Here is a 13,027-nt window from a genome sequence, read left to right as displayed (position 1 = left end):
AGCAGGGAGAGGTGGGTCTAAGGGATATGGGGGGTTCTGTCTTCCCTATGCCACAGCCTCTCCCGCTCCCCACATAGCTACTCACCTCTATGTCCTCGCAGGCCCTGGAATGAACGTGACAGGAATCCCAAAGGTCCAGGAGCCCCCTGGGGACAGGGGACAACAGAGGGCTGAAGCGTGTCCCGAGCCGACGCTTGTGGCCAGAACAGGGTATCTTGCTGCTCTTCCTTCAGGCTTTGCTACTTGAGGACGAAAGGCTGATGTGCCAAAAATAAATCCCAGCTGCAAAGCTCAGCGTGACAGTGCACGAGTCGGGGCCAAGGCTCCGCAGGGGTGACCTCTGGTGGAGGGTGAGGGAAGCTCCGGTGGCCTGGGAGCAGGCAGGACAGCACAAGGTGACCCATCTTCCCTGTGGAGCTCACTCAACCTCCAGGCTTAGAGGAGATAAAGCCAGCTTGCTGGGAACACGCTGGCTTCTCTGGGAGCCATTCCTGTGTGTGCTGAGAGCAGAGCCCTGGAGACACCCCAGCACACTGGTGTGCCCACCCTGCAGCCCTGGCTGCTACAGGGACCCGCTCAGCTACGGTTTGCGTGGCTGCCTGACCCAATGCAGACCTCAAAGGCTAGGGAGACTCCATCTCTGATCTGCCTCCATTTCATCCTTAACTTCAGCCTGCAGTTTCTAACGAATAAGAGGAATTCCATGTGCCAGGAAAAGCACATGGGCTCTAACCGTGTGTGGCTTTAGGCTGTTTGGGTGAGGGTCCTCATCGGTGTGAGTCTAGCTTAAGAGGCTGACAGAGCTGGAAATAATGTATGCAACATGAGGGCACACAAGCAGACACTTTTTAAATGCTCACCCTCATTCTAAAGCTACCTGTTCTTCAAACCCCTGGTTCTTCTAATATACCAAACGAAGAAAGGGGTAATACACTGCTTCATACAGGTGCTGAGCCCACAAAAACCCATTTAATGAGCATTTTACAATGCAATTCATATGCACTCTCATTGGGCCCCCAAAACTCTGGTATTAAGCCAACTTTAGAGAGAATGTGACTTGCTCGATGAGGTGAGTAGGAGGGCCTAGGTGAACCTCAGATGTAGGCTCACGTGCTCTTTCCATTGTATCACACTCGCCATCTCTTCCGCTCTGGGGAAATACTTTGCTGAACTGTTATATAGGAGCTGGTAAATGACTTTGTCCCTATCCTTAAAGGCCTCCAGCTTATCGAGATGCAACATCTGGTTCCAAAGATGAAAACACTGAATTCTCCTTTTACTTACTGTCAATAAGCCTTTTTCCCCCGATTCTAAGCTACAGACGCCTGCTGGCTTACACTTTCAATACATGACAAAAATCCCTTCTGACTTTAGGGCAAAAGGCCAATACACCTGGTGGATTATTCCCTGTGACCTTCTCTGTGTAGCCATGGCTCCCACCAGAGGCAGGCCAGGTCAGCCAGACTCTTGCATTTTATTGTCAGTGGTTCATTTTCCTTTGATTCAGTGATTCAACCATATTTGGGTACCCACCATAGAGCATCACGCCTTGGACATAAGGGGCGTTAACACTATGAACTCAGAAGTCCTGAGCCTTTAGGAAAATGGGCAAGAGCCCAATGATGAACCCAGGAGGGAATATGCTGGGGGACTGGCCAGTAGTGAATTGTCTGTGGTCATTTAGGTCCTTGAGCAAGGTAGTCTTGGCCTCTTTCAGGAAGTGAATTAGGTACAGAATGGAGCACTCTAAGAACACCGCTGAGGACGAGGTAACAACTGAATAATTCACTTACTCAACAGCACTTCACTTACCTTGCAGTAACAGAGAGGAAAAAAAAAATCAGATAATGGAAACTCTGAAAGGTATATTTGAAAGTAGGAAAACTGCAGAGCATAATGGAGACTGGAGGTCAACTCCCAGAAGTAAATGAAATTTTGAGCTCTTTGTGAGGGATGGAGCTGGGTTCATTTAAAAAAAAAAAATGATGCCCCCCAAATTGAGTCCAACATGGACTTAAGACAGCTTGGAGAGGGCAACTTGAGTCTTTCAGGAAGAGAAAGCTACAATGCCTTAAGTAGAATAAAAACATCTGCAGGGAAACTGCCTATATTAAGAGAATGAATTTTCATCTCCAACCAATAAATTGGATAATCTAGGTTAACAATGACGTGTAGTGCTGACCTGGCCACAGGGAGCCCACACACGTAATGGGTCTGCTCCCACATTTCCTGTATCATTCACCTGATTACAACAGTTAGTATTTTAGTTTCATTACTGCTCAGTTTACTGCACATTGGCTCCAAAGGCCTGTAGCACCTGGAATCTTTTTAATGAGCAGCACGCTTGCTAGGGAGCTACTCCTTACATAACTATTTCTCTACCAAAGCTCCTCAGGAAGCTCTGCCAGATCCTCCAGGCGGCCACTACTTTAATATCCAGAGACTACAGACTAGATACACATAAAGACATGTAGAGACAACTGTGTTCTTCTGCAAAATGCAATCTGTTCACCATGTGTATACCACGTGTGATTTATAACCTTATACTTAAGAGACACATTTGGAAATAAAATCACTTTATTCTAATTAATTCACAAACAAAAGCATGTTTAAGAGGCCACACAAACATTCGCCTAGCCCCAAACTCAATATCATCTCAGGGAGCTTCTATATGGTGAGAATACCCTCTTCCACTGCAATCCTGAAGCACAAAAGCTACTAATGATTGAGGAGCGGTTAACTGGTGGCTTCACACTTTATATCTTCACTATCAATTATATTTTTAATGCTAAATCAACCTGGTCATGAGAGATGATTTTTCATGCCTTCAACTGGAACTTCTTGATTAAGCTAACCCTGCAAACAGAAAAAGTTTGTTAGAAGAGCACTAGCTACATATTCCCAACAAAACCAAAGTCCTCCAAATTATGAAAGCAGGGGTGAAGCCCAAGGTTATTAGTTTCTTTCATAAGCTGTTTAAGGCTGCAACCAATAAAACTTCAACTCTACACTTTGAAGCAGAAATATAGTTACTTTGGTATTAGACATAGTTTCATCAAAGACTTCTGATAAACTTGGCCATGCAATGTCTTAATTCCACAGTTCGACCACCTATAAGGATTAACTTCTCCCCATCCCTATTTCCTACATAAATGAAGGTGGGGAATTTTGAGAACCACTAGCCCAGACCAGGGTTTTAAAACGTTTTTCTGTAAACAATCAGGTAAATACTTTTCGCTTTGTGGGCCATATAGTCTCTGTCACAACTGCTCAACTCTTCCTTTGCCATGGAAAGCAGCCATACACAACACCTAAATGAATAGGAGATGGCTGTGTTTCAATAAAATTACTTACAGAAACAGGTGTCAGGATGGCTTTGGTAAAGGGACCATAGGTGGTCAACCTCTGGCCTAGACCAATTCAGTATAAGAAGCCTGAAAAATGACTCTGTATATATTAAATATACTCTGTGACTCCATGAGAATCAACTATAGATTTATCCACAAAAATCCTTTCTAAGTTTCTAAATAAAATCTGCAGAACTATAAATAAATAAATAAATAAATAAAAATGCAGGTGGGAAAATGAAAATAATCATTTTTAATAGGTGGTGAACTCTTAGATTGATAGGAGGAAATCACACAAAAACAAGTTGACTGCCAACATTCCAGAGAACCTATATCTCTAAGTCCCACCGAGGGATTTAATAAACTTGTCTCTCTCAAACGAGGTGTGCAGAATGACAATGCTCTATCAGATCTTGTGCTCATTCCTGGCCTTTGGTGAAATCAGCACTAAGGCTATGCAATAACCACAATAAGATCTTGGCACACTAATCTATACCCGCCTAAGAAAGAATCAGATTCAGAATGTAACTGAATCTGATTCTTCCTTAAGCAGGTAAAAGCCTAAGATAATGACTAGAAAACTCTGGACCAGCTCCTTATTAGATTATTTTTAGAGTAATTTAAACAAAATCTCCTCTAATTTGTCAGTTTAATTTATTAAACACAGTCTTATAAGGTCCAGGGGTACCATTCAGTGAATTAAGCAGATGCAAGTTCAACCATGGATTGATGTATCTATCACCTACCGTTCGCCAGTCTGCACTGTTTCAGCACCTCACTGAAACCTTCACAAAGCTTAAGGTCACCCTGGTTCTGGGCACACTCCAAAAACTGTTTCACCTCAAAAAGGCATGGGCCATTCTGCTGCTGCTGTGCCAGCTGGGTTCCCTGAGGCTCCTGCAAAGGCATAACATTCAGGACTGTTAAGAAAGGAAATCAGGGACTTCCCTGGTGGCGCAGCGGTTAAGAATCTGCCTGCCAATGCAGGGTACATGGGTTTGAGCCCTGGTCCGGGAAGATCCCACATGCCGCGGAGCAACTAAGCCTGTGAGCCACAACTACTGAGCCTGCACTCTAGGGCCCGTGAGCCACAACTACTGAGCTCGCGTGCCTAGAGCCCGTGCTCTGCAACAAGAAGCCACTGTAATGAGCAGCAGAGCAGCCCCCTCCCAAAGCCTGCGTACAATGAAGAGGAGCCCCCACTCGCCGCAACTAGAGAAAGCCCACGCGCAGCAACGAAGACCCAACGCAGCCAAAAATAAATGAATGAATGAATGAATGGAAATCAGACTTATACCCGAACAAAGAGCAATAACCACTCTTTGAGGTTAATTGGGGGAACAGAACTAGAACCAGATGCAAATTAAAGTTTCTATCTAATAACGTGGACAGTGAAAAAAATTAAAGGCAGAAAGAAATGAGCTTTAACAAAAATCCCAGTTGTCATCAGAAAGATTCATGAACAAAGATGCAAATTAAGTGGTTATCTAGGCATCTAAAGACCAGTGGTTCAATGATGTTTCATGGAGGAAAAAATGGGCCTACAACAGAAAAATAGATGGATGAGAGTTTTAAGTACATTAGAAATACAGTAGAGTATACACCCATGCTCCTTAGAGGAGAAAATTCACATATCTCAGAAAGAAGGACAGTGGCAAATATCAGGTAAGAGATGAGAGAGCACAGAGTCATCAAAAAGATTTCTGAACACTTAACAAAGATTGAGGCTGAATTAGTTAAGTGTGACCATGACAAACACAACATATATATGTGTATATATATATGTATATATTTATATTCATTCATTCATTCACTCATTCATTTATTTATGCCAGGCCACACGGCTTCTGGGGTCTTAGTTCCCCAACCAGCGATTGAATCCCGGGCCCGTGACAGTGAAAGCGGCAAGTCTTAACCACTGGACCACCCGGGAATCCCCCAAAATATTTAAAATGAGAGGTAAGTGGCTGTTTGACAGTCCATCAGGTTGAACTGCCACAATTCTACTCCTTGAGAAGAAATACCATTTGTCCAGGACTCTCTGACGCTGGCCTAAGTAAGGTACTAACTCAACTGCTGCCAAATATGGATAAACCATTCTCCACAGGTGCAGACAGTCCCAATACATAAGGCACTTACAACTAACTAGGTTTTCTCATAAATACACCACCGAAGAGAATGCTGCCCCAAATCTTACCTGGTAAGTGATGTCAGGCCTTGAGGGCTCAGCATTACTTCCTCCACTGAAGCCACCAGTGATGGCATGACCCAGAGTGTGGCCGACGGCAGAACCCACAGCCACGCCAGCTGCAGTGGTTGCCATCTGGGCCATCAGACCTGGCTGCCGAGGAGCAGCAGCAGGTGAGCCAACAGCAGATGGTGGAGCCACTGCTGGTGGCTGAGCTGCGGGTGCTGGCCTGGGTGCAGTTCTCATCTGAGGCGCCCGGCTGTGAAAGAAAGGAACAGAAAGTATAAAGTTCCCACTCCCAACCAAGTTTGGAAATTGTCAACTTTTTTTTTTTTTTTAATAAATCCAACAGGATATTAAGTCGATGCTATATTCTTTTTTTTTTAAATAATATTTATTTATTTGGCTGTACGGGTCTTAGTTGCGGCACGCGGGATCTTCGTTGCAGCATGTGGAATCTTCAGTTGCAGCATGTGGAATCTTCAGTTGCGGCATGAGGGATCTAGTTCCCTGACCAGGGACTGAACCCAGGCCCCCTGCATTGGGAGCGAGGAATCTTAACCACTGGACCATCAGGGAAGTCCCAGGAAATTGTCAACTTAAACAAACAAACAAACGAACGAAAACCCCTTGTATATTAAAATAACCTCAGGATTTCATTTTAAATTATTAAATGCAAATACTACATACATACAAGAAAACCTTACAGAACACAATTCCCTGAACTATTTACATCATTTTCTCTTTAACCTTTTACGGTTGTAATCGCCAAGTATAAATGTTTTTTTCCCTGCTTTTTTCCAACCATTTCCATGTATTCACAAAGTCTATAGTATCTTTAGAGAACACAGTTATTCCAACGTCATAAAAATCAATATAACTGTCAATGAAACAAAAGCCTCTACCTTCATGGAGCTGACATCCTATTGAGGGATCAAATAAATGTTAAGAAAAAAATATTGAGAGCGAGGGCAGCATGTTGTGGCATACTGCAATTTTAAGACAGTCAAAGGAGGTCTCACTAAGCTGGTAACAATTGAATGAACACGGAAAGATAGTTATCTGGGGAAATAAACTAATCCAATTCCTTCATTTTACAGATTAGAAAACTGAAGCCCAGTAAGTGGAAGTGACTTGCCTGAACTGTTATACCTAAACTGATTTCAACTATTTCCCATCTGTAGAACATTTGGATGCCTTCAAAATTTCACTAATATGTCCAATGTTGTTCCAAAAATCTTTCACACAGAAGATTTCTGCATTTTTAGATTGTGGTTTCCCTTCCTTTGGATAGCAGCGTCTTTCCATTACGTGAACTCCTTCCCTACGCTCCTAGCACGCAGTTTGAACACAATTCACCTTAGTCTAGAGAAGCAACGTGGTCCTCTGCTAAATGTCCTGAATTTGTCACCGGATAACTCAGGTCTAAGACCTGGCTTCTCTACTTATTGGTGGCATGACCTTGGACAAGTCACTTATTCTGAGTCTCCAGTTTCCTTATTCCTGTAAAACATGAAAATATCTACCTCTGAGGCTATCAGGAGGTGCAACTGGCAGTACATTTTACAAGTATTTTATCAACTAGAAAACGTCATGTACATGTGAGGCCTTAGTGACTGTGTCCCCTACTGGGCCGAGCCCTTAGAATGCTCACTGCTCCTGGAAGATGCTCAAAGATTATTTACTGAATTGAAATACAATCGTTTCTCCTGATTATACTACCTTGCACTTTTTTTCTTGCTATTTTTAAAAAATTTATTTATTTTATTTACTTATTTTTGGCTGCATTGGGTCTCCGTTGCTGCGCGTGGGCTTTCTCTAGTTGCCGCGAGGGGGGGCTACTCTGCATTGTGGTGCGCGGGCTTCTCATTGCGATGGCTTCTCTTGTTGTTGAGCATGGGCTCTAGGCACAAGGGCTTCAGTGGTTGTGGTGTGCGGGCTTCAGAAGTTGTGGCGCACAGGCCCAGCACCTCCGCGGCACATGGGATCCTCCCGGACCAGGGCTCGAACCCACGTCCCCAGCACTGGCAAGCGGATTCTTAACCACTGCGCCACCAGGGAAGCTCTTCTTGCTATTTTAGACGTTTCAGCCAGATTACACTTACGAATGTCCATTTCCTTCTAGAAGTGGCCTGTTTTAACTTAAAATGGACTCTAAGTATTTTAAGTAATAATTCATGGACATTCCAAATTAACAAGTTTGCCACTAACGGGAAAACTAGCCAAACCAGCTTACGGCGACCGGATGCGGGCCCACGCCGCCCCAACCTTCGGACGCCCCAGTCCCCCGCCGCCCAGCCGCCCCGAGGCCCAGCGCAACCTCCCTCTGCGTCACGGCGCCGGCAGGGCCCCAAACCTCGCGGTGGCCTCACCTGGCCGGAGGGACGACGCGGGAAGTGCGGCTTCGGCTTCCACGAGGCATCTTAAACGCGGGACGAAGCAGGGTCAACAAACGCAACACTCGCAGGAAACCCTGGCTGCTTCTGCGACGCGCGAGAGCGGAAGTTGGAAGGCGGGGCTGGACTCAGCGCGCGGCCAATCAGAGCACAGGCAGAGGCCTTCCTTTCGCCGACGTCTCCGCGGGTCTGAAGGTCACAGGAAGAGCAGGACGTCATGGCGACGCCTTGTCGTGCACGGTTTACGTCAGGAGCTCGGCGCCAGGACTGTTTAGAAAACCGGAAGTGGCCGTGGTTGTCGTGCAGACCTTGTCCTCCGAGCCTAGCGCGAGTCACAACCGCTAGCTGTTTGCTTCCTAGGGCACAAGGACCGTCGCTACTACCTTCAAACGTTTGCCTTATTAACATGGTAGGTCAGCTCCAATCTTGAGTGAGTGAGTCAGAGCTCTGGCGTGATTGTCGCTGGACCTTGGGCCAGTTACTTAACCGTTCTCACCATTAAGTTACTCATTTGGGTAAATATTTTTTGAGGCACAATGTGGGCACATAATAAGACGGAAAACTTTAGGGATCGACAGAGCTGAGTTGGTTCTACTTGTATTTTGTCCGTGGATCCAGTCAGCAAAAGTTAAATTCAGACAGTAATAATGCCTTACATTTATGTATTTCATACATTTTCAAACCCCTTTCATATATTATAGAATTTGTGCCCGTAATTGATATGGTATTCGTTCACTGATAATTAAGTGAGATGTTCTGAATGATCTCCAAGTGCTAGCTAGGTTCTGGAAATAGAGCAGGAAATAAGACTACCTCCAAGGGGTTTAAATTCAGGGAGGCAAGAGACAAACACCTACATAAATTAGATGGTGGTGATATGAAGCGAAAGTAGGGTAAGGGTGGTAGGGAGTTAGGGGTTGGAGAGGGCATGAGTCTTTGAAGAGGAAGTATTTGAATGGAGTCCTTGAGGAAGTGCGGAAGCAAGCCTCGTGTTTATCAAGGGTACGAGCATTCCTGGCAAAGGGAATGGCAACTGCAAAGGCCCCAAGGATCTGTGCTTCAGTGATACTTGGTGTGAAATGCTTTTAACAGTACATTTTAGCGCCTCTGCGGTAGGGGACAAGTTAACTAGTGGCATTTCATGGGGGGCTTCATGGGACAGTCCTTGGGGGTGGGGTGGGATTTATGGAGGAGAGAAAGCAGAGGTAGAACCTCCATTTCTGCTTGGATGCCAATCAGAAATTTCCCCCTTCCACCAGAGGTAGCAGAGTTTAACACAGCCTTTCCAGCAACAGCAGAATGTTTGTGGAACTGAGGGGTAAATAATGCAAAAAACTTTTGTGAAAAACAAAGTTTTATTTTCACAGAACTTTTTAAAGAAATGAAAGGTTTACAAATGATAAGCCTTTGTATTCGCCTTTGGATAATTCATAAAAAGAGATGGGAGAAAGGAACTTTATTTATAAAGAACATTCTGGCACCAGAAGAGCTTAGAGTGAGCAGAGCTTTGGACAGACAGGCATGCAGACCAGAACAGAGACAATTTTAATCATACTTAGCTAAGTCACTGATTCCTAAATTGAAGAGAGAAAATTAGATGTTTGTACAAGGTTATTTTGTGATAGTAAAAGATTAAACAATCTAAATTCCTGTCAGCAGAATACAGGTAAAAAAAAATTATGGCACATTCACACAATATGCAGCTATAAAAAAGAAAGAAGTTTTTCTGTGTATTGATATGAAATGATTTCCAAGGTAAACTGTCAAGAGAAAAAAAGCAAGGGGCAGAATTGAGTATAGGGTGCTGTTTGTGAAATGGAGAGAAAAGCCCATAGTGTCCATGCATAAAATATCTTTAGCTGATAACACTGGTTGCCTTCAGGCAGTGGCACAGGGGTGAGACTTCTACTGATAACATTTTCTATCTCTTGGATTTTGAAACAGTTAATGTATTACCTCTATTCAAAAAAAAAGAACATGTAAAAAGTTAAAATGAATAGCAAAAAAGTGGGAATTGAAAATAAATAGAATTCTGCTACCTATCATTTGCAGTTTGGTGGGTTAGGTGTGCCGAAGTTCACACTTTAGTAAAATTTATATACCAACTTATTCTGTAGTGATCACAGTCATTCTCAACAAATGCAATTACAGTGATGAAAATTTGAACAACGAACTCTTGCAGGCATTGTTACAGATATTTGGCTGAGTAGACTTTTGATGATTGCAATAAAAATTCTACTGAAATTAGGTGGTAAATATCAGAAGTTTTAAAACTGTGCAAACTCTGTTCCAGAAATTCCATGTCTTAAGAATTTGAGAAAGTCATGAATGTGAAAGAAATTAGCCATAAGGATGTTGATTTAACAAAATGTATAAAATAGGGAAAACGTGAAATAACCTAAGTGTCCTGCAATATACAATTAGTTAAATAAGTTATAATACATACATACAATGAAATGCTATGCAGCCATTTAAAACGTTGTGAAAGAATATCTGAAGTGAGAAGTATCTTCACAAAACACCAAGTGAAAGAGCAGGTTACAAAGTAGTATACATAGTATGTTTGTATTTTGAGAAAGTTCTTTTATATTTTAAAGGCTGTAATTATATACATCCCAGTAGTGATGTTATCCATTAGATAGTGATTTCTTTCTTCCTTCCTTTTTTTTTTTTTTTGGCTTGTCTGTATTTTCCAATTTGTCTAAGTGAACACACAATAATTAAACCTACATTGGTGGTTTAAAATATGTCCTCAAATTCCTTGACACTCCCTTCAAAAGGTGGAGCCTAATTCCTCTCCAGCCTCCTGAAAGACCCTGAGTTAGAATCATCCAGCTAAGCCACTCCCAAATTGTTGACCCACAGAAACTGAGATAGTAATTTGTTACACAGCAATAGGTAACTAATACACATAACTTCTACAGTGAGCATATTTAAATTTTAAAAGCTCTAGTATCTAAAATGAGCAAAATCTAGTTAGAACATCTTACAGTGTTGCTTTAACATAGCTGATGTCTGGGTATGCTGTACTTCACAGCAGGAATTGTGTAGGAACTGAGATGTTTAAGACATTAAGGTCCATACACTGTAAATGCAGTTTTTTCTTTGGATAACTAAGACATAGTTATATGAATATAGTGCCTTGCACATATCAGACAAAAAAGAATGAATGAATGAATGAAACTGTTGATCTGAAAGTACAGAATACTATAAAACAAATGGTTAAGTGGTGTTTATATGAAGTTCTAAAGGATTTTAAAGGAATGGACATTCAGTGTGGATGAATGCTTCTGGGAGAAAGTGGCACTTGGTGCCACTTTCACTTAGGTGAAATTAGTTTTAGAAAAATTAAAATTGTAAAGGGCACACTGAGTAGCACAGCACAGATTCAAAGGAAGAAGCAGAATTGAATATGGTGAAGTTAGAGGACAGAAGACATGTGTCACGAACCAGTGTGTTTTTGGAAGTTGTGAGAAACAAACTTAAGAAAATCCAATAGATGGGGACTTGCCTGGTGGTCCAGTGCCTTCCAGTGCAGGGGACGCGAGTTCCATCCCTGGTTGGGGAACTAAGATCCCACATGCTGCGAGGCAACTAAGCCTGCGTGGCACAACTAGAGAGAGAAAACCCACATGCCACAACTAGAGAGAAGCCTGCGCGCTGCAAGGAAAGATCCCGTGTGCCGCAATGAAGATCCCATGTATCACAGCTAAGATGCGATGCAGCCAAAAAAAAAACCAGAAATGCAATAGATGATTTGCAGCACAATATAAGGCATCTAAGCTTTTTGGCCTGCAAGGTTAGAGCAGCACTGAGGATCTTTATATTATTAAAATGGTCTTCTGAAGATTAATCTGGACATGTCTGAGATATAGCAGAGGGAGACTAGGGGTAAGGAAAAAAATCCTGAAGGCTAAGACAGTGGTGATGTGGACATTATTACTAATTATTTGAGTGCCTATTGTATACCAGGCACTGAGAGCTTTACGTGCGTTATTTCATTTATGCCTCACAAGAACTCTTGAAATAGGTACTGTATCATCGCTATTTTATAGGTAAGGAAACAGATGCTTAGAGTTTAAGCAACTTTCCCAAGTCCATACAGGTGTTTGACTCCAAAGTGAAGACTCCTACCATACCACACTGCCTGAATGTTGGAGACATTTTAAAATAATGAAGTGAGTGAAAGAATTTAAGACTTCCTTGGCAGTCCAGTGGTTAAGACTCCGTACTCCCAATGCAGGGGGCAAGGGTTCCATCCCTGGTTGGGATACTAAGATCTTGCATGCCGCATGGTGCGGCCAAAAAAAAAAAAAAAAAGGACTTCGTGACTAGAGAGGAAGGAGAAGAGGGATCACGTTCTGTAAACTTAAAAATAATTACCATTGGGGCTTCCCTGGTGGCGCAGTGGTTGAGAGTCCGCCTGCCAATGCAGGGGACGCGGGTTCGTGCCCTGGTCTGGGAAGATCCCACATGCCACGGAGCGGCTGGGCCCGTGAGCCATGGCCGCTGAGCCTGCGTGTCCGGAGCCTGTGCTCCGCAACGGGAGAGGCCACAACAGTGAGAGGCCCGCGTACCGCAAAAAAAAAATAATAATAATTACTATTTATTGAGCACCGGTTATGTGCCAAGCCCTTAAGGGTGTCACATTTATTTTATCTATAATCCTGTTTGGCGAGGTAACCCAATATTATTCCCATTTTACAAATGCAAAACCTGAAGCATGGTGGAACTTGAAAGTAGCTACCACTCAGAAGTTTGCTGAATGCCAGATTGATGAACACCCATAGCTAGGATTAAAATTCAAGTTGCTCCTTCCAGAACACCACCCTTCTCCCCCAACAAAGGACTCACCGCTGGGCGCAGAGACCTGACTGAATGCAGAGTGAAGAGAAAGAAAAGGGACCCTGCCATACTCTGCATAATTTTTAAACTATAACCCTAGTTCTTGGACATGGAGTTTGTGGGTGGTTCTGAACCACAGAAGGATGTCTACAGTTGAGGAAAACTGTGATGCTGGGAAGAGTGAATGTTTTTGAGTATCTGTTATGCCAGGTTTTCTAATTAGCTGTATGACCTCTGGAAAGTTACTTGAG

The 13,027-nt window shown here is 43.2% G+C and overlaps 1 protein-coding gene across 1 annotated transcript; it reads right to left on the bottom strand.

The window, feature by feature from the left end:
• Positions 1–2,559: 2,559 nt before the first annotated feature.
• On the bottom strand, positions 2,560–8,064 carry CHCHD2 (coiled-coil-helix-coiled-coil-helix domain containing 2). Its single transcript, XM_027126261.1, has 4 exons — positions 7,908–8,064; positions 5,545–5,794; positions 4,094–4,244; positions 2,560–2,856 (listed from the first exon to the last, which is right to left on the bottom strand). The coding sequence occupies exons 1-4, from the start codon at positions 7,955–7,957 to the stop codon at positions 2,846–2,848; spliced, it is 462 nt and encodes a 153-aa protein (XP_026982062.1). The 5' UTR covers positions 7,958–8,064; the 3' UTR covers positions 2,560–2,845.
• Positions 8,065–13,027: the final 4,963 nt, after the last annotated feature.

Source organism: Aethalodelphis obliquidens, unplaced genomic scaffold, assembly GCF_003676395.1.
Source record: "Aethalodelphis obliquidens isolate GAN/ISIS:26980383/991018 unplaced genomic scaffold, ASM367639v1 scaffold30, whole genome shotgun sequence".
Taxonomy (NCBI): Eukaryota; Metazoa; Chordata; class Mammalia; order Artiodactyla; family Delphinidae; genus Aethalodelphis; species Aethalodelphis obliquidens.
The sequence above is the reverse complement of the archived record's forward strand: the minus strand, read 5'-3'. Positions and strand labels throughout refer to the sequence as shown.